Raw genomic sequence first — 22,554 nt, forward strand, 5'->3', positions numbered from 1 at the left:
TTCTAATAGTAATCACATGCTAGAAATAATTTAACTTGATTACCTCAGATTTATGCTGGGCTCAATTCTATAAGATACTGTGTTCTTTCATCTTCTTTTGTGGGAATTAGGAGAATTTGCTACCTCACAAATACAGATTGTTTGTATCTCAGTGATTTAGGGATATACCATTATGCCTTGTTCCTTGCTTAATTTAGAAATGATTCACAAAGCACTGAAGCCTGACAATGAAGCTATCTTGACACCACAGGTGGGTTGAGTAAAGGTTGTGCATACAGCAGTCTTCCTTCAACTTTGATATTTCTTACGTGCAAAGGAAAGAGCTTCAGCAGGGATGTGAGCCTGGTACATGGTGTCAGGAAGATTCAACTAGACTTTCTGCCCATTTAATCCCTCCAGAGCCAAAATCAGAGAGCATAAATCTTGGTTTAGTGACATGATTGCTTTATTCTAAATTACAAATGTACTGGAGACTGCAATGGTTCTATAAAATCAGACTGCCATATACTAACTCACAAACAGAACAATCTCCCCACCCACCACCAAATACAAAATCATATACAGTATATTCCCTTATACGTTTAACATAAAACTACTTCAGCTATTGGCTGCTGCTATCCCAGAACTAAAGTTAAGGAGTTTTTAATTCATTTGTTATATTATTTATATTCAAGTTTGGTTTTGGCAATAACCAGTTGATTACATCTCTAATCAAAACTGTGAAACACTCCTGATCAGTGTATACATAGTAGCAAAGAGGCACATTTTTCACCTGGGACAGCAGAACAAAATGATGTCTTCATTTTTTATTAATCCACGGAGAATTAAGGCAAAAGAAACATATATTATTTTAAAGGCCAGTTTTATGCATTGGGTAGCATGAATCCTAAAGAAACCATGAGCTCTTCTCTCCAGAACATATCCGGCTATGGCAGCTTGGCTGGGTTTTTCTAGAGCATTCACTTGCGAGGTTGGTGGATGTGCTGATTGACATGTTGTGGGTTAGGCAGCTTTTCCACAGAGGGATGTGGTTTTTGATGAGCCACCTGGGCTGCAGCTGGAGGGAAGTCTTTATCACCCTGTTTAAAGAACACAGCAGTACAAGTAACAATTGTTAAAAGTGTGCTTGCTAGTCAAAATGGATGAAAAGCATCACTGTGAGTCACTGATTCAACAGTCCTTATCAGCCTTCACTGGCCCCTGGGCAATATCACTGAGTAGGTATCACTTGGTCGGCCCCACTATATTTTCCTCTCCTTGTCAACCTCAGTTTTATTTTAACCTCAAACTCACTTTTAATAAGCAGCACCTAAGATTAATGTGATTGGAGAGAGAGAGAAGAAACACGTTGTCTTTATTTTTTTTAACTTGTTTGATTTCAGCATTTGCCAGTACTGTGTTAAGTCAGTTTCAGTGAGTCAGTGTGGTCACGTTTGCTGTTTGTGGGCATTTTTAACATGTCAGCAAGAGGGTGGAACATTTTAAAAACAGGATAAGGTAATTTGTAAAACCACAAAAACAAACAGGATTCCTCAGGGGGAAAAGTAGTTGCAACTAAAGTTTTAAGCCTGGATAGATTTCAGTGCCCTTCAAATAGGCAACAGTCCTTATTCGTGCCATCTTCACCCAAGATAAGTACTACCAGACAACCAGTTACAATACCATAGTTTTATCATTGCTATTCTCCCAGCAAGGAGGTGAGCAGCTGCTTATGCCTGTTGTTGGTGGTAACTTTTAAAAAAATCAGTGGAAAATGATTAGTATGATCTAATGTATGAGAGATTACAATTCCCCACCTATTGATCCAGAGAGTGACAATGTTCCATGCGGTCATTTTGTACAAAGCAGAAATCCAGCACACCTGTCATTTCCCCTCTATGCCACCCTCTCCCTGCTTTTCCTTTAATTCTTGACAATGTTTTCTTTGCCCTTTCAGTGTCCACATTTTTATTAGACTGTTTCTTCTGTACTTTTTTTGCCTTTACATTTGTTCATTTAATTTCTCTTCCCACTAAATCCTCTTTTTCATAGACATTTTCTCTCCTCTCTGTCTTGTCAGTCATTTTTAACATGCTCCTCCACAACATACACCACCTTTTCCTTTCACATACTTGAGAAAGTAGAGTGGATGAACGTCTTGCTATGGGTATTTCCACATTGGTTGAGGCCTGTGCTAAGGGACACCTTATATGCTACCCCCTGAAATAGATGTAATGTAGCTGCCCTTGGTTGGAGATGCACTAATGGCTACTAAACCAAAAACACTGGAGAGAACAGTTTGGACAGAGCAGGCCTCCTTTCTGGTGCACCTACTTTACTAAGAGCCCAGAATGGCTGCAGATTGTCCATCCCTGCTCTACTTCATTGCAGTGATCACTAATGCAGTGCTTGGGGGATGTAGACATGCCCTTTAGAAGACTGATAACTGTTTCTGAAGGTGACAGAGTTGAGTCCTTGGATATCATTTGGAAATGTTTCTCTGCTATAAAGAGAATCACTAGGAGTCAGGCTGCAAGCTCTGGGTGCCAATATGACTGAGTTCAAAGAATCACTGTTTTGTTGGGGGAGGGGGAAGGATTTTTGCTAAATATTCCAGATAAGTACACCTATAGTAGATAATTCTACACTGTATAGCTCCTTCCCAAGCAGACCACTGGTTGCAAACAGGCTGCAGATAACCCCAGGCACCTATCAAGCAGTGGAATGTTTTCTAGAGTGTGGTACAGGCTAAATGACGGAAGTCACAAGGTAACCAAAAAAAGGGTTTCTTTCTACCTTCTCCAAACCTAGCCCTTGTAGACTTCCAAAGTTTGTTTTTATGCTCAGCCAAAGGAAGGGTGTTTGCATGTTATATTTGTAAATGTCGTCATACCAGAGAGTCAAAGCAGGATCAGAATCACTGAATTGTGTTTTTGGTTATTAATAACTCAAGGTTTATATTTACTTTATCCTCATAACAGCACAGTACTGCTGAGCTTTATGTGCATGAAAGGAGCCAGCCACATTCAGTGTTCATTTGCTCACTGGCTACTCTAGCTCAAGGGCTGGAGCCCCTTCTTGGCACTCATGGGGTGTGGTGTAGCCACAAGATCTAATGCAGATCCATTAGGCCATGGATAGCTAGCAGTCTTGTAGAAGACACTCCTGTGGTCACAAACTCCATGGTACCATTTCGCTGTGTGGCAGGGCACTGTGGGTGCCTGCCATTTTAAGGGCCAACTCTTAAGCCAACCCAAGCAGCCAGCAGTTGCTTAACTGTGGCAGCCATTTTAGATCTATGGCTGCCTATATAAGTTTCCTGCTGGCAGCTGAGGCAGTAACATTGCCTGGCTGCTTGGAATATTCTGGAGGTAAGAGCAGGAGCTGTAGGGGATGGTTTGGAGGCTTCTGGTTCTTGTTATGACCTAAAACTGCACCCTGCTGGGAGTGGGTTGCCTGGTGGGGCTATCAGTGGTGTGGGAGCCCCCAGGAAATGCCAGGCCAGTGATCACTATGATGAAAGGGGAGTAGGGGTACCTTAACCCCAGCCCTCACCTTTGGGTGGGCCATATTCCATTACCATCAGAGCAGGGTAGGCCAGGTAAGCTTCTGGAGGCACCTGAGCCTGCTGGGGGAGTGCCAGCAGGAAACTGCCCTGTTTATATAGACTTCCAGGAGCACTTGAGCTGGGAATAGGGGACCCAGACCCATAAGTGCAGGCAGGAGGTGAAAATTCAACAAGCGAGCACTGAAGATCAAGCAGATAGTGTGTCTATGTCAAACATAACGTGACATTGACTTAAAAGATTTATTGACACTCATTTAGTATTAGCGTTTAACCAACACTTGGTTTCATTTCACCTCATCAACTGATGGTAATACTATTAGCACGTGCTTGAACAAGATATTTTGCCAATGTAGAAAGGATATGGAAAATTCTGTAGATGGAAGATTACCCAGTGAACTAGCATCAGTTATTCATAACCTGAAAACTCATTACCAAACTCTCTCATGCATCATCATGATCTTTTAAACTATTCATTGTTTGTTGTAATCATTGTAATTTTAGAAACAAATTATACAAAAGTTGGATTAAAAACATGCCTGGGTATGAATTATTCTTCTTAGATTCATAGCTGGTTAATGTTAATGACCTAATATATTTGTATTCAGGCCTTACCCGCTATTTATAATGATAGGAAACAATTAAAAATATATTTATCATTCATTGAGCACCACCAGCCATTGCTCCAGGGTGCTCACAGACTACTACAAAACAGAGAGGGGAAAAAAAGCTGACACATTGAAAAATAAGGTTGTGAAACTCTTATGAGTATTAGCAGCACTTATTCAAACAAGTAATCCCACTGATATACATGGGAACCTGGGTGAACGGGCACTCAAACATGAGATAGGGTCCACAATCTAGGCCCATACATGTTCACAGGAACTGTTAATGTTACTACTGTTAATGTTAAGGGAGGCAACAGTACTTCCCAACTTTAGTTGTTCAGGATTCCTGTTACCAGATTTACCAGTGCATCTTTCAACAACAGAATTTTAATGAGGGGTTTATGCCTAAAATGCAGTAAAAGTGAAAATGTTTTCACCATATGATACTTGCATGATCAGATCTTTCTACTGTGTACCTCCAGATGGGTGCCTACACCTTTTATGGGCACCCGTTAATGGCAACAAGGATTTATGTAGGCTGAAGGATCCATCTGTATGGATCTAGTTCCAAGAACTGGGAATAATGGATGCAGTGACATAAAGGATATGGAAAAATAATCCGATGAATCTCAACATTTCTAATTTCAAAATAAAACAGTACCAATTATTTCAATGAACAGCTTCACACAAACCTAAACAAGAAGAGTTAAGGAGTCTTGAATATTAATATAAAATTCTTTCAAATCAAAATGAATGAAGGAAGGATAGGGAGGGGAAATGGTGACCAAAATTAAAAACCTTGCCTAAATAACAATGCTTTGTCAAGACAGCTTTGAAATAACTGAAAAGATTTTAGAGTGTAATCTCACCCTTGCAATGACACCAGAGATGAACACCGTTGGTTTAGGTGGGCTGAAAAATAAGAAAGATCGTTTTGTTATTCATCTTCAGGCAATCTGAGAAACAAAAACAGAATTTTATCATTCTACTGTAGGAAAACTGCAGGCATGCTTGGCAATTAATGCATGCTTCAAACAGAAGGGAGCAAAAATGTTCCTTTCAGCCTTTCCTTGCTACACTAATTAGCCAATTAGAACCAAGGACACTGATGAAGCTGTATTTTTTGGCTGCTCTATCTTCAGCTTAAATGACGGGAAGAAGCAGAAGACTATTCCAACAGTACTGTGTGGAGCAGTGGTCTGTCTTTGTTTGTATTGGGTTGCTAATCCTCAAACCACATACAAAAGCTGCCAGCAGTATTTTTAGGCTTAGTGTATTTGTGCTGCAAAAGGTGCTGTAACTAAGTAGTTAGACTTACCTGGCTGCTGTGATGGAGAATAGAGACAATTTCCAAGTTTAAACTTGTCAGTCAAAAGGATTAAGATTCTGAGTCTCCGAAAAGCAACAATTTCCTTTGTACCCATTTGTAATACCACTCCAAACAGATGGAGACAGAATCATGTCCATTGCAAACAGAATGCTGCATTCTAAGCTGCAAATGTTGCCCTCTTTTTGCTAAGTGAAAACTCCATTTTGAATAAAAGTTGATCCCAGGGCTGAACCTGTATCTGACACTGCAGTAAAAAACCGAAACCTTCTCACCAGTGCAAGCCCTGGTTCAGTGAAATTAGGGTGGAAGCCCGACAGCAGTAAAGGCCTCTACAGCCAGACTTATTATTATCGTTAAGTCACTTCATCCCCTCTTAGCACATATATTAGTTACAGTATCTAGCAGCATCTTGACACGTGTTCCAGGGGCCAGGGAGGGGTGATTTAATTAGAGTGGCTCTCGGAGCCACTCTAATTAAAGAGCCCACAGAATCTCCTGTTTGACGAACTTTAGTTAACTGCCCCTGCCATTTTGAAGTGCTAGGACGCTGAATATATGAGACACAGAAGCTCCTGGAGCACACCAATTAAAATGCTCCAGCAGATTCGATTAATCAAGTCTGTTCCAACGCACTGTAATTATAACTGTTCCTAAAGACCTCTGCAACATGCAATCCAATGAAAGGGGGGAAAAAAGGGATAGTTCACTTTCAAGAATCAGCCAGGTGATCCATCACAAAAACATTACTTGGTTCATTCTTATACAGCACTTTACAACCACAGCTCTTTGCAAACATTAACCAATCCTCCAATTTGATTAAAATAGTATTTTTATTTGATGTTCAACGGGAACAAATTAAATAACTGTTCAACCATAAATTAAATCATTGTCTTATGGGCTAGGGACAGACATTCAAAAAGCCTGAGCCTGTATCGATTCAATCTTTGCAGGTTAGTCTAACCTGGCTAGGCTAAATCACTTTGTAACTGCACAGACATCCTAGAAATGCAGGCACATGCCTGCAGTGGCTCAGGCTAGAAGCTGGGGGGCGCTAGAACAGCCCTCCTTTCCTTCCACAGCACTGTGCTGAGGGGGGGCCTGGCCAGGCCCTGGCAGGATGCTCTGATTAGCCCAGCAGGGAATTGATAACAGTGTTTATCATCCCTAACTCAGTGTTTATCACCATATTAAGAAAACAACAGAGGGACATTACCATCTATCTGTTGATTCTGCCTGTTGACTCTACCTGTTGATTCAGTATGGACTGTAGCTCCTGTGTGGTCTGCTAGCTAATACACAAACACCTCTCCGAAAGTTAGAGGGGAGGGGGGAATTCCTGCTTAGCAGGGAGCGGTGGTGGTGGGGGGGGCATGACAGCATCCTGCAGTCTCTGGAGCTGCAGCTATGGAGCAGAGGGGTGGGGCCAGCCCTGCTGTGGAGCAGAGAGCCCCAGCCAGCCCAGAGAGCATGCTGGGGGAATCTGGTTTATCTTAAACCAGCAAGCGGTCTGGGACAGACATTGCATAAACTGGTTTGAGCCAAATCAGTTAAGTCTGATACTACATTCAACCAGCTTTATCTCAAACCAGTTTTAGCCATTTTCAAACTGGTTTACATGCACTGAACATCTGTTCTGTTAGAGATTTAAACCAGTTTCTGATCGAGTTTATGTGTAATGTCTGTCCCTAGCCTTAGGGTTTTTTTTTTCTTTTACTGTGTAGCATCTGATCAATCTGTGTCCATAAAACAGGAGAAACCATGCTTTCATTAAAAAATAAGAGCATGGGAGACGCTTTAAAAGAGAGCAATAGAAAGAAGAAAACATAATAACAGTGGATTGGAAGGAGTTCTAATTCCTCCTGGGCGATCAAGTCTAGTTCCCTGAGTTCATAGGCAATTGTTTACCAAATTATCATTTCAAACCCTCACCCACAATTTCCAGAAACAATATGTGAAAATGTGACACAGGTAACAGCAGGGGACATGAGGGCACTGTCAATCACTTGCAACAACCACAGGAAAGTAGTTAGTTAATATATGATCAACAGATCCTAGGAAAAGAATATAAGAAAAACAACTGGTAAGAGACTTCATTTAAAAATATTAGTATTACTTTCCATACTAAGGAAGACTACTTTAATCAGTGCATCAACACTTCTTCTCATTTAATACTAATTCACAATAGCTAAGTATCTCTAGCAAACATCTGCATTTTATGCTAGTTAGGCTTGGACAGGAAGAAGGGTACTTTACTCTAATGTCTGGAGTAAAACAGACAAAGAATCATAAACAACAAAACCAAACAAAAATAATGAAACCCAGCACAGTTCTGCTGTATGAAACCTGGCATGAATCTTCAGGACAGCAATAGAAGATTCTACTTGCAAACTTTAGGAAAGACCTCTCATTAACACTTAAGGGACACAGTAAAGCAAATGAATAGTAAACAAAGAAAAATAAATTGCAAACGAAACTTTAATAATACATGAAACTGAGTTTTAATCATACTCGCAGGAACACGAGTTATTTGTTTGCCATGGCATTTTAAAAAACAGTTTCATAATGGCAAATCTGAATCAGATGGATTTTCTCTTCTATTCTCCCCATGACCTTTCAGTGTGCACTGGGCTCTGATGATGCATGAAATTCAAATATAAACCAGCATTTCCTGAAAAGAGCTTCTGTGTGCTGGGCCTGCCATGCTTTGTCAACCTGCCACCATATGCCATTATGTGTGCCATGCTTCCTGCTGCTTAAAAAAATGCAACCAGAAAGCCCACAATTGTAGCCAGAAGCAAAATTTCCGTTTAAACAAAGGGAACATTTGGCCTCATGACTGTTTTTAAATACCAGTCACTGAAAAGACTGATCAGGAACTCTGGTTTTGTGTGTCCTAATGCTACACCATTAATATTCAACAAGCCTGATTCAGCAAGGGGCCAGGCTCCTTGAACTCCCAATGAAGCTTAGCACATGAAGTTTGCATTACTTTCTAGGACTGGGCCCTAATTTTTCATTTGAGTATACTGGGTTTTTTTGTTCTTGTCAAAGATACTTTTGCTGAAGATCCTGTCAGATTTTAAAATCAGCTTCCTAGCCAATGAAGTTCGTAAGTACACTGAGACAGTCATTTCAGAACTAACTAATATGCATATATATGAGATAGATTAAACAAAATTTAGGAACTCCAGCTTCCTGGTGAAAGATCCTCAGGTTTCATTCATCCTTCCTGAATTCCAGTAATGACTACTACCAGCTCTGCTCACAAGCTATGTTGCTGGCCCTAGTTGCGCCGTCCTATACTAGGGGTTAATTACAGAAAGTCCTAATGCTCACTGTAGTACAGATGGCTACATTTAAGAATCTGGTGGAACTACTAAGACAAATGAAATACCTCCTATTAGTAAACCAGAATTATTTCAACGTTTGTATTTATAGTAATGACATGCATGTTGTCCTGTATGACAGAAGCCACTTGACTTGTCAAATCAACAGTAAATGGCCAAGATGTTCTAGTCCACTCAAGCTCCACTTGGTGTCAGACTATGCATGGGGGAAGCAACAGAAGCATTATATTACCTATGGCCATGTCCACATGAGTATGGACATTTGCTTCCCTGGGAACAAGCAGCAGTGCACCTTTTGCTGGTGCTACTTGTCTCCAGGGAACACCTGTGTCATGTGCCATCTGGCACACAGCAGGTTACCCCAAGTGGGGTAGGGGAGGCTGTGGCTGGCCCTGGGCTGGCCCCAGCAGCCTTACCTGGGATCCTGGGGGCCTCCTGGTCAAGGTTCCCTCTAAGGTGCACGTGTGTGCAGGTGTGCACAACTAAATGTGTGGCCGCGCACAGCCTTTTCAAGGCCGCGCACCAGGCTTGAACCGGGGGCTGGCGTGGGCTCTGCCAGCTCCGGGGAAGTGCTCCACTCCCCCGCATTGGGGCCGGGGAGTGAAGCAGTTCCCCGGAGCCGGCGGAGCCCGCGCCAGCCCCCTGCCCCAGCCTCCATCCCTGCCTTGCCTCACCTCAGGGAGGAGCTGCTGCCTGCCCCGAGTGAGGCTCTGCTGGCTCCGGGACACTGCTCCGCTCCCCCGCATGGCCTTGCAGGGCCTGTCCCGCGGTGATGCGGGGGAGCAGAGTGCTTCCCTGGAGCCAGTGGAGCCAGTGCCAGCCTTGGCTCCGGCCCCCAGCCTTCAGCCCCCTTCGATAAGTGTCCCATGCCGGACTGAGGTGGCGCGCTCACGGACTGCTACTCCTTAGAAGGAACGTTGTTCCTGGTGTTGCAGCAGAAGTGATCCTTCCACTTGGAGCCTGGCCGGTAGCTGGAGAGTGGCTCCAGCCATCCAGGTGGCACCCACTGCCCCCACATGCTCTGCTCTGCTTTTTTTTTGCATGGGTTTTTTGAACCCAGAATCTCCTGGGTCAATCCCCCTCCCGGGAGCTACCTTGCAGCATGGAGAACAGCTGAATGTGTGGGATGTGGCACCACAGATGTGTCTGTGGTGTCACATATCATATGGCAGCGCTTGTCTGAACGCAGCCTATGTGAGTATTTCTTCACTACAGAGAAACCATATCCCCTACCATCCATACCTTTTACTCATGATTAAATGTGCTGTGAACTCAGACTTACCCAGTCAGGGATGAGGATGAGTCCAGGTTTTGTTTTAACTCAGGCTCTAACTCACCTACTTGCAGTGGAGTGATAGGCTGAAACCCTGGTTATAGGACTCCCATGATGACAGACCTCTATGGCCCACCCAAAATAATCACTTGGACGAGCATTTCTCTTAAAAGGTTGGTGCAGGTGATGAAGTAGGGAGCAGGGAGGAAATACAAGGCCTGGAGACGATGTACTATGAAGAGAGAAGATTACAACAGCATGTCTGGCAGCTCACTACTAGCCTGCACCTACTCTAAGGTAGTATTCAGAGCACTTTGCTGAGCGTGGGCAGGACAAATGTTTGGGACTACATGGAGTGATTACAGGTTGGGGAAATAGAAGAAATCCCAGGGGCAAAGGCAAGTTTTTACTGTTAAGGACAACATTACACCCTAAATGGGATGGGTTCTGTGGTTTAAACTGAATCTAATTATTATGTGGGATATGACATGCTGCAGAAGATCTTTTCACTCTGCCAACATGTCTGATATGGGATGAATTCTAAGGGGAGGGGAAAAAATTGCAGCCGGCCACTTGTGATCCATTCTAACACTGCTTATTGTAGGCGTGCTAAAGCAGAGGTTTTTTAGAAGCCTAGCAATGCCTGTGGATGGCAAGATGGGTGAGGCACTCCTGATCCCTTCTCCCTTCCACACATGCACACAAACCTGAGCCCGCAACCCTGTGCACTTTTTCCTCAACCTGGCATTAGCATTAGCAAAAGTCCCACTGGATGACCTGTGATTATACCAAAGTATTTTTGAAGTCCTTGGGAACTCTGTTCATTTGCTGCTGATGGACAGGATAGATGGGATGTCAGAGGAACATCTGCTTTAAGCAGGCTTCCATGTTCTTGGTGAGCACCCCATGGATATTTGCCAAAACCTTTGAACTTTCCTGGATGATGATGATCAAGGAGAAAGTGGGCAGGGCAAACTTTCCATAATTTGTGCTTTTGCTTTCTAGACCTCTCCAATCACTTATTTCCTCATCAGTCATAAGGGAACAAAACACCTCCTTGGCAGAGACAGAAGGCCTTCTACCAGCAGCATAGGAAAGTTGTTCCCTCCAGTTTTGGAATCCCAGCAAATTTATGTCTTCCAAGATTACCCCTGCTTGAAACAAACGTCCCTTTATCTCTGCCTGCCATACCCGGGCCAAAATATTTTTTTTAAATACAAATAAGTAAGGGACACATCATTCATTGTCTTGGTACCTTATAATCTTTGATGCAATTGCTCTGAAAGAGACATTTAGAAAGCCCGAGGCATAATCATGTTAAGTTATGCAAGTTTCTGAAGCGGCATAGGCTGGATTAGTAGTGAACAGAACACACATTTGCCCTTTGGTGGTGGGAGGGGGCACACAGGCTGCCTGCATTAGCAGAGGCCAGTAGGTTGGGGGGTGCTCCTGCACACCTCCTAGCATGGCCCAGCTGAGTGCCTGGGCCACCCAATTGGCTGCTGGGCATGGGCAAGCAAGTCGTTCCCCACTCCCCACTGGCAGCCATGTCCTCTGTCAGCCACAGGCATCTGTCAGCAACAGACAGACAGAGCTTGGGGAGGGGGAAGAAAGGAGGCATCCTTGTCCTGTCATGAAACACCCACACTGTACATACAGACCTGACACTGAGTCCAGGAGTACCCTTGTGAGCGGGTGCAGCCCCACAGAGTCCGACCAGGCTGTCAGGCATGGGTGAGTATGCTCCCCCTCCATGCTGCCTGACAGCTAGCCAGAGACAGGAGGAGGCACTGTGGAAAGGGTCTGTGTTGACTTGGCTCTGTGAGAGCTTGGGGTAAGTGGGTGCTCAAAGCAGTCAAGAGTGGGGTGAGTGGTAGTGTGCTTCCCTGGAAGGGGAGGCTAGCAAGGGGCTGCAAACTAGCCTGGGATGCTGGCAGACAGTGACCTAACATGAATCAATTGGGAATCTGGTACAGAAGTTTGATTCACCAGTTTAACTTAACTTGATTAAGTTTGAGTGCACATCCATCCAGGTTTATCTTAGACTAGGTTCTTCCATTTTAAAACCAGTCTACAGATGCTGAACTCCTGTTCTGTTATGAGTATAGACTGGTTTCCAATTACTTATACCAGTAAATGTGTAACATTTGTACCTGGTCATATTGTCTGCTGAGATAATTAGCCCTGGTGGGAAGCATGGTATAATGGCGTGCTGATACAGGCATGCTGCTTGATAGTATTTGTACACAGCTCTGCCTTGTACTGTTTAGAAACACCCAAAAAGGCTCAGGTGCAACTCACTACAAGACATGCAGCAAGACTTGGCCTGAAGGTTAGACCAACTTCTGGTAGTGTAGAATAATTTAAGACAAGCTTCTGAGGAGGTTAGATTAGCAACAGGCACATTGGGTAGTGCAACAAAGTGAATCACTTCACTCCAATTAGTACATTCCCCCCGCCACCAAATCAAGGATGTGCGCCCACAGTCTCCTGTACTTTCCTCACTCTCCTGGACTCAGACCCAGTTATCTGATGTGTACTACTTTCTTGTTGCTTTGTCCTGTGCCAGTACTATCTTCAGCCAGACCTGGTGAAAGCCCCTTTGCTCCTCCCCGCAACCTTCACATACGTTGTGGTGTGTGAAGGAGATCCCAGTAAGGTGAAAATGATTTTCGGCAATGGTGTCCATTTTTCCTTCAGTCAGCTTCCTGAAAATGATCTATGTGAAAAATTTCTTCTGCCAGTTCCTCTTATATATGGGTATGGCATTGTGAACCAGTAACATAACCCTGGGAGGATACCCATTAAAACCCATATCGCTGGGATGCTATGAAATCCCTTGCTGTCCAAACATGTAAATGCCAGGTCTTCTGAACATGCTGGCATAACACTCTCTATCAATGCCTCAATAATTCATAGATTCATAGATGTTAGGGTCGGAAGGGACCTCAATAGATCATTGAGTTCGACCCCCTGCATAAGCAGGAAAGAGTGCTGGGTCTAGATGACCCCAGCTAGATGCTTATCTAACCTCCTCTTGAAGACCCCCAGGGTAGGGGAGAGCACCACCTCCCTTGGGAGCCCATTCCAGACCTTGGCCACTCGAACTGTGAAGAAGTTCTTCCTAATGTCCAATCTAAATCTGCTCTCTGCTAGCTTGTGGCCGTTATTTCTTGTAACCCCCGGGGGTGCCTTGGTGAATAAATACTCACCAATTCCCTTCTGTGCCTCCGTGATGAACTTATAGGCAGCCACAAGGTCGCCTCTCAACCTTCTCTTGCGGAGGCTGAAAAGGTCCAGTTTCTCTAGTCTCTCCTCGTAGGGCTTGGTCTGCAGGCCCTTGACCATATGAGTGGCCCTTCTCTGGACTCTCTCCAGGTTATCCGCATCCCTCTTGAATTGCGGCACCCAGAATTGCATGCAGTACTCCAACTGCGGTCTGACCAGCGCCTGATAGAGGGGAAGTATCGCCTCCTTGGACCTATTCGTCATGCATCTGCTGATGCACGATAAAGTGCCATTGGCTTTTCTGATGGCTTCGTCACACTGCCGACTCATGTTCATCTTAGAGTCCACTAGGACTCCAAGATCCCTTTCCACTTCCATGCCACCCAGCAGGTCATTTCCTAGGCTGTAGGTGTGCTGGACATTTTTCCTCCCTAGGTGCAGCACTTTGCATTTCTCCTTGTTGAACTGCATTCTGTTGTTTTCTGTCCACTTGTTTAACCTGTCCAGGTCTGCTTGCAGCTGTTCCCTGCCCTCCGGCATGTCCACTTCTCCCCATAGTTTTGTGTCATCTGCACACTTGGACAGAGTACATTTCACTCCCTCGTCCAAGTCGCTGATGAAGACATTAAAGAGTATCGGTCCAAGGACTGAGCCCTGCAGGACCCCAGTGCCCACACCCTTCCAGGTCGAAGCCGACCCATCCACCATGACTCTCTGGGTGCGACCCTCCAGCCAATTTGCCACCCACCGGACTGTGTAGTCATCCAAGTCACAGCCTCTTAACTTGTTCACCAGTATGGGGTGGGATACCGTATCGAAGGCCTTCCTGAAGTCTAAGTATACGACATCCACCCCTCCTCCTGTGTCCAGGCGTTTCGTAACCTGGTCATAAAAAGAGACTAGATTGGTCAAGCACGATCTGCCTGCCACGAACCCGTGCTGGTTTCCCCTCAGCATAATTTGTCCTGCCGGGCTCTCGCAAATGTGAGCCTTGATAATTTTTTCAAAGACTCTGCCAAGGATGGAGGTGAGACTGACTGGCCTATAGTTGCCCGGGTCCTCCTTCCTCCCCTTCTTGAAAATGGGGACCACATTGGCCCTTTTCCAGTCCTCCGGGACTTGGCCCGTGTGCCACGAGCGTTCAAATATTCCTGCCAGTGGTTGTGCAATGATGTCGGCCAGTGCCTTCAGCACCCTCGGATGGAGCTCATAATGGCATGAAGTAAGCATTCTAGTTTCTATATTCATATAAACCTTGCTTTGTAACAAACCATTTTGTGCATGTGTAGCACTCCAGCATCCATGAGCGTGTTTCAAAAGAACATACTAAAAATGGAGAAGGGGAGTAGGTGATGTGAGGCTGTCTTGTCAGTGCCTTCCCTCTCCCAAAATAGTGGGTTCTCACTGCTATATTCATACAACATTTTCAAGTGCGTGAAATTCTATTAATGTTTCATGCATAGTGTTTCATCTTCGCTTGCTGAAATTCACCATCCAGCACAGGGTACTGCACCAAGGCAGTAGCCCTAGACTTTAAGAGGGCCAACTTCAATGAGTTGAGGAGATTAGTGGGAGAGGCACTGGGGTCCTCGAGAGTAGGGAAACTCAGTGCCCAAGATGAGTGGTCGTTCCTTAAGGAGATGATAGTCAGAGCCCAAGGGGTGACAATCCCAACAAGAAGCAAGGGGGGCAAGAGTGCCCAAAAGACCCCTGGCTCACCAAGGGCATTTGTAAATGCCTGATTGCCAAAAAGGAGGTGTACACCTGGTGGAAGGGAGGGGCTATCACCAAAGAGGAGTATAACTCCACTGCTTGGGTCTGTAGGGGGGCTGTTAGAAAAGCTAAGGCAGATACGGAGCTAGGGCTAGCACCAAGGATCAAAGATAATAAAAAGTCCTTTTTTAAATATATAGGGAGAATGAAGAAGGCGCTGGGTAATGTGAGGCCCCTGCAGGATATGCTTGGCAATCTAGTGGTTGCACCAGAGGAGAAAGCAGACCTCTTTAACAAATTCTTCGCCTCCATTTTCCTGTGCAGGGACCGGGACTCCCTGACCAAGATTCCAGACGGACTCGGGAGAAATGCTGCCAGCCTAAGGTCAGGGAGGACCGGGTTAGAGAGCTTCTGGAGGGGCTGGATGTGTTCAAATCAGCAAGTCCAGATGCTCTCCACCCCAGGGTGTTGAGGGAATTGGCAGGGGTTATTGTGGGGCCCCTGGCATGGCTTTACAAGCACTTGTGGTGCTCTGGCCAGGTGCCAGATGACTGGAAGAAAGCCAATGTGGTCCCCATCCTCAAAAAAGGGAAGAGGGAGGACCCAGACAACTACAGGCCCATTAGTCTTACTTCAATCCTGGGGAAACTCTTTGAGAAGATCATCAAGGAGCACATCTGTAATGGGCCAGCAGCAGGGATGATGCTCAAAGGCAACCAACATGGTTTCATTAGGGGCAGGTCTTGTCAGACCAACCTGATTGCCTTCTACGATCAGGTCACAAAAGCATTCGATGCAGGTGTCGCGGTGGATGTTGTCTTTCTGGACTTCAGCAAGGCCTTTGACACTGTCTCCCACCCCATTCTCATCAAAAAACTAGGTGACTGTGGCATTGATGCCTACACAGTCAGATGGGATTGTAAATTGGCTGACGGGTTGTACTCAGAGGGTAGTGGTGAACGGGTCTTTTTTGACCTGGAGGGAAGTGGGCAGTGGAGTCCCCCAGGGCTCGGTCCTTGGGCCTGCACTTTTCAATTTCTTTATTAGTGACTTGGACAATGGGGTAAAAAGCAGCCTGTTTAAATTTGCTGATGATACCGAGATTTGGGGTGAGGTGGGCATGCTAGTAGGGAAGGACAGATTACAGCAGGACCTGGACAGGTTACAGGGGTGGGCTAACGAAAATAGGATGGGTTTTAATACTGACAAGTGCAGGGTGCGGCACTTGGGCAGTAGGAACCAGCAGCACACTTATAAGCTGAGAAACTCCCTTCTCGAGAGCACGGTGGCAGAAAGAGTTCTTGGAGTCATTATTGACTCCAAGATGAACATGGGCCGACAATGTGAGGTCACGGTCAGTAGGGCTAACCGTACCTTGTCGTGCATCCACAGATGCATCTCAAGCAGGGCAAAGGAGGTGATCCTCCCCCTCTACACGACACGGGTCAGGCCGCAGCTGGAGTACTGTGTTCAGTTCTGGGCGCTGCACTTCAGGAGGGATGTGAACAGCATTGAGAGGGTCCAGAGGAAGGCCACCCACATGATCCAGGGACAGCAGGGCAGACCCTACAAAGAAAGGCTATGGGACCTTAACCTGTTCAGCTTTCGCAAGAGAAGGCTGAGGGGGGACCTGGTGGCCATCTATAAACTCACCGGGGGGGGGACCAGCAGGGTTTGGGAGAGACCTTGTTCCCCCTAGCGCCCCCCAGGGTAACAAGAAATAACGGCCACAAATTGTTAGAGAGTAGGTTTAGACTAGACATCTGAAGGCACTACTTCACTGTCAGGTCGGCTAGGATCTGGAACCAACTTCCAAGGAAAGTGGTGATGGCTCCTACCCTGGGGGTCTTTAAGAGGAGGCTTGATGTCTACCTGGCTGGGGTCATTTGAGCCCAGTTTTCTCTCCTGCCCAGGGCAGGGGGTCGGACTTGATGATCTACAAGGTCCCTTCCGACTCTACTTCTATGAATCTATAGCACAACCTACATTTCTAGTATATTGTAAGATCTGATGGCTGCTTTGAGAATATATTTAATCTAATGAAAATCAGCCTGACAGATGTTGTTTTGAAGATGCAGAATTCCTTTAGTAAACAAACAAAAAAAAAAAGCAAAAAACCCCTCTCATACTAAAATAGAATTCTTATACATGCTTGTACAATTACATTTAATGGACACGTTTATTTAACATTAAATAACAGTCAGGGAGGATCTTGTTTAAGAAACACAATTTTGTCAGAATCATTTCGAATACATGTAGCTTTCATAAGGAACTTTAATTTGATTTTAACATATGGGGGAAAATCTCACATCTGTTAAGATGAGAGCGTTCAAAGGACTTATTCTGATTTTACCTATTCAGTGCTGTTAGGATTTGCACCTGCTAAACATCAAAATCCTTGCTGGGTTCATTTGCCCTGAAAGTATTTAAATAAGATACTGAATGTTATTATGCCATAATACTTAAGCTTAAACAAGGTGTTTATTTGACACTGCAAGTAAATCACAGAGAAGACAGAATACTTGAAAAGACCACTAACCAGATGAAATGAAGTATTAATAATATACTAAAAGCTTCTGTCTTCATCCTGCAGGGTTTAAAATCTGTGAACTCCAGTCTCACAGACATACTGTAAAGACAAACCCTGAAGTTAAAAATTGATCAACTGAAAGTTCCTAGAGGCCGCTTAATAATACGTGAGCCAAGAGATTCCTCATTCCATATGTTTTTAAGGGAGAACTTAGAAAAGGCAGTAATGCATTATGGCATTTGAAGCCTGTAATGCATGTTAGTTAGTCAGTCAAATGTGTTTACAGAGTTAGTTAATTGGGAGATAGGAGTCTGAGGGAAATGGACATACAGACAAATTCTAACATGACAGCAGCAGAAGGGCGCCCCCTCAAATCTCCACAGCAGAACCAGCTCATCCATGTCAGGTGGACAACCTCAGTTTAAGTAGTTGCTCCTAGTCAAATTTCCAGTTACACTTCTACTATTTTCTAAAGGAAGGTGTATTCTCCTTGGTTGGTATAGCCATTAATACCTGTACATTTATCCCCAATACAGCCATGATTCTAGAGATCTTTTGATACATCTTTCTGCTACCTAGGAGGGTATGCCATGCATTTATTTAAGCCATTGTAGAGCTGCTAAGATTCTTGCTAATTTTACACATTTAACGCATCAGATAATGGTGAATGTCATGTTGCTTATTACAAGATAAATAATTTTCTCCTCATGGTTTGTATCTAACAGTTGTGTTAAAACAGAAGTGAGATGATTCAGGTGGGCTCAATGGATGATCCTGTTAAGATATAATATGGTGTCTCCTGGGGTTAAAGGCCAGGTCCTAATACCTGTTATGACTTAACCAGTCTCTTCCACTCAGTAGCACATCTTGAGTAGGACCAGGCCCTTCATCCAGTACATGACCTATTAGAACTAGGGGGTATCCACTTAAAGTAGTAGGTGTCAGGCTTAAACACTAACAAGAAACACTATTTGTTTATGCAATGCATAGTTAATTTACGGAATTCATTACCATAGAAGGTGGTGGAGGCAGATAGCATAGCCAGGGTCAAAAAAGGGACTGGATAAATTCATGGATGATAGATCTATTAATAGCTATTGAACAGAAGTGTTGGATATGCTTACTCTAGCATCTCTAAACCAATAATGGTGGATGCCAGGGAAGATCTCTGTAGGGAATGGATCACTACAGAGATCCGGTTTAGTGCTCTTTCTCTATATAGGGTACAAGTTGAGGCCTTAACATATGTTGGATTAAAGATAGATTTAATTTTAATCAGGTCCAAGTTTGAAAAGGAAAAACTCATAGTTGAAATAACATAATGTTTTACAAATCAATTTTAAATAAAAAATGATTATTTTAATAATCAGTATGTATCACACTTCATATGTCTATGAAATCTGTGATAAAAATATGATAAAAATCTATGATAAAAATACTACGGTTAGTTAAGACTGGGAAAGTTTGTGAAGAATTCCAAACTGATCTTTCAGAATGACGTGACCAAGAAATGCAGTGAGAGATAAATTCACAGCAGATACATGCAAGGAACTTCATATTGGAGGGAATAATTTGAGCTACTTATATACAAATAGAAGGGATATCTAAGTAATTATCAGAAGCCTGGAGAGCCTTCTATAAGTGGTGAGAAGGACAGGATTAGGGCTGTTTAGGTCTTGAGATCATGGAGAGAAGATTGAAAAAATAGGACAACAGAGGATAACATTAATTATTTAAATGTTTATTTAAAATAATGATAGCTTATTTAAAATAATGAACACTGTTGCTCTTATTTACCTTCTCTCATTTTGCAAGAAGAAGGGGAAACTCAATGAAATTATAAGGCAGGACATTTGAAACTGGAAAAAAAGAAATATTTTCTAGGTAGGACACAGTCTACCTCCTCCAAACAAGATATTATTAAAACCAAGCTTAAGAAGACTTAAAAGCAGAGTGAACACATCCAAGTCACACAGCAGCGAGGATAAAAGAATATAAAAGGTGAATAAACCCTCATGTCATAGGGCATTATTTAACCTTAGACAGAGTGGAGCTTGGAATAAACTTCCTCGGTGCACAAATTTAAACTTTTATGCAATTCTTCCTGGTTTCTGCTGAAATACCACAAGAGGCTATGTTTTGATATATCCTAATTACTACTCTAAGTCTGGGAAGAAGCAGAATTAACAAGAGGTTTCCCGTATGTCAGTCACTGGGGCCAGGTTGTAAAATTTCAATGGGACATTTGGAGAGAAATATAAGGACAAGTCTTTTTATTGGGTATGGGGAGTTTGAAGGAAACAGGGCAGAAAAATGGCAAATACTTTACTAACAATATGGTGCTGTCTCTCCTCAGTAGAGATGTTTGGCACACATGTGTGGTCTTCCATTTCTGAAGAGAAAAGAAACAGTCTTCTGCTTGCCTTGTCACAGGTGCCTTTGTCTGGCTCCTATTTGTAGCAAGGCTGAAAAAATTTACTAAGCAGCCCCACATACATTGTAAGAACAGAGAAAAAGAAAGACATTTCATAGTTGCAGGGACTGCTTTCAGGGGCCAAAAAGCACAAATTAAATTCTGCTTTTTATTTCCAAGGAGCAAGAAAAGAATTTGTAGTTTGGACATGTTCTTCCCTCTCTTAATCTTCCAGCAGCATATTTCATGACCTTTAACTGGAGTCTCTCAAGTTACAGCATTTGAAGGACAAAAGTTGCTCCCAGTTAAAGGCAAGAATTAGTTCGGTCTGTGTAGCTGCAGAAGAGCACCAAAAGGAGTGAGAACTCCAGGTCTGCCTCTTGTGAGTCCTTGGGTCAGGAGCCATAGGAAAAAGCAATCACCGTGTGCCTAATAAGACCCTCCTCAAATATCCCAAGTGGGGAGCTGGAGAATGGGCAGGATATTTATTGATCCGCAGAAGCCCCATCTGCAAGCAAGTGGAATGAAAGTTGCCATTTTGATGAATACGTTGAATTTGTGTTATGTGCCCACCCATAAAGTTCATTCTAAATAGTGAACCTTTTCAACCAGAGGTCCACCCATCCTCATTGCTTTCAGTGGACAAAACTTCAGACCCCAATACCATCCATGTCTTTTTGAACTAAAAACTATGTTGGTGAGACGTCCCAGCTACACCAGTTAAATTTTTGAAGCAACGTGGGAATTTTTATTTCTCTCCTATAAAACATTAAGAAGGTCCATTTGAGCATAATGATCTACTGGAGTAGTATGGTTAAGGCACACCAGTTTCTTAGCTAGCAGCACACAAGAGAATGAGGTGGTAAGCATCTCATCCGGCTACCTTTGTCTCTCCAACCCAAATGAGCAGGTACCTATGTACATCTGTGTCATAGCCTTCGGCATAAGTCCAGGGCACAGCTTGAACTCATGGTTCTGGAGCCACAGTGTCTCAGCCACTCTGTCACTTTCTGCCACTAGAACATAAGAATTATTTGTTTTCTCTTTTACTTTAGCATCTCAATGAAGGGTTTTATTTAAAGCTTCATGCAGGTGTTTGTTTGATTGTTCTTAATGATTTTGACAATTGTCTCTGCAAAAAGAAGATGATGATTAAAAACATCTTTCCCAATAAAAAGGGTAAGACGAACAAGCATGCTGCTCATCATTGTTTTGCTTATCATGTATTAATTGTTGTGGACATAAAAGTAATAATTAGCCTGGCAGGCTACAAGAGGGAAGTATTCTATCTGATTGCAGAAACAGAGTCTCTGACATTCTGCAACATTTTACTCCACGTACATTGTCTTGTATGCTAGCCAAAGCTATGTCTGAAACCTACAGGATGATCCACAGGATGGCACTGTTGAACCTCCAATTGTTATGTGCTGTGACAAAAAAACAACCTCAGACAAATTCTAGAGCTTTGGTGATTTTTTTAAAAAACAAGTAAAACACAGTTGCAGACATTCAAGAAAAGCAGTGCACACAAACACTTGCCCATATTCACAATATGCACACTACGCTTGTCAAATAACTTAGCTGTTCCATGTACAAATTGGAATTTCAATAAATCCCATGTGTAAGTTCCCTCATTATAGACATTACTGTCTAATGCAGACTATAGAAACCGGACCAGAACTCAGGTCTCCCCGCCCTGGGGAGCGTCCTCCTCCCTGGGCCAGAGTTACACTCTCACTGGCTGGCTCCCTGGATGGTTTTTGTGTTTTAAATTAGGCAGTTTAAATTTAAATTTAAAACAACCCTGGAAGGCAGCAGGGCTGCCCAGCAGGTATGTGGTGCTATAACCCAGGGATTCCCAACCCCTCGACTGCGGCCCAGTACTGGGCTGTGAAGGGTTGGCTGCCGTGGACCAGAAGTGACCGTGGACTGGGAAACCGGGGACTGGAAGTGACCAGAATACTGCAGACCGGCAGCCAACTTTTTTTAACAGTTACTGCTGGTCCTCAGCATACAAAGGTTGGGAATCCCTGCTATAACACAGAAGACACAGAGGCTTCATTCAGATAATCTGGGAGTATTCTCCCAGGTGTGTTCTCATAGTAGAAAAACTTCCCAGAGCCATATATACAGACATTTGAATGATGAGTCCCTGAAGAGTGGAGAGATTACAGTGCTGCCGCTGTGCAACAAGGGTGGAAAAAGGGTGGGGGGCTGTACACATATCTCGGTATTCTCTGCAGGTTCCCTTGGTCTGCCTTACAACAGATGACAGCAAAGTATAGGGCAGTCTTGACTGGCTAAACCAGATGGCCCATGGTCAGCCTGTGTTGTCAGTACATACAGATATTTGCTCTCCCAGGAGAAACTCTCCTGGAAGGTTGTCCCCAGGTTATTTTTCTCTTGGAGTGGCCATTTTTACTTGGGGAGAAAGGACTGAACATCTGTACACTTGTGGTTTCTCCTGAGAGAACAGCGACTCTCCTGGGAGAAACTGGATATTTGCACAACGTGAGAGTTAGGGGTGCACTGATAAAGATTTTTTTGGCCGATACCGATGGCTGATTA

The 22,554-nt window shown here is 43.8% G+C and overlaps 1 protein-coding gene across 3 annotated transcripts in view; it reads right to left on the reverse strand.

The window, feature by feature from the left end:
- Positions 1-427: 427 nt before the first annotated feature.
- The window catches only part of DAP (death associated protein), a 97,363-nt gene continuing 75,236 nt past the window's right edge, over positions 428-22,554 (reverse strand). For all 3 annotated transcript variants that reach the window (XM_006267467.4, XM_059728599.1, XM_014610044.3), the window contains 2 exons: positions 5,022-5,064; positions 428-1,079 (listed from right to left, as the gene is read on the reverse strand). In XM_006267467.4, the coding sequence (XP_006267529.1) occupies positions 960-1,079; positions 5,022-5,064 (163 nt within the window). In that variant the 3' untranslated portion in view covers positions 428-959. The remainder of the gene's footprint in view (positions 1,080-5,021; positions 5,065-22,554) is intronic.

This window comes from Alligator mississippiensis, chromosome 5, assembly GCF_030867095.1.
Source record: "Alligator mississippiensis isolate rAllMis1 chromosome 5, rAllMis1, whole genome shotgun sequence".
Lineage (NCBI taxonomy): Eukaryota > Metazoa > Chordata > Crocodylia > Alligatoridae > Alligator > Alligator mississippiensis.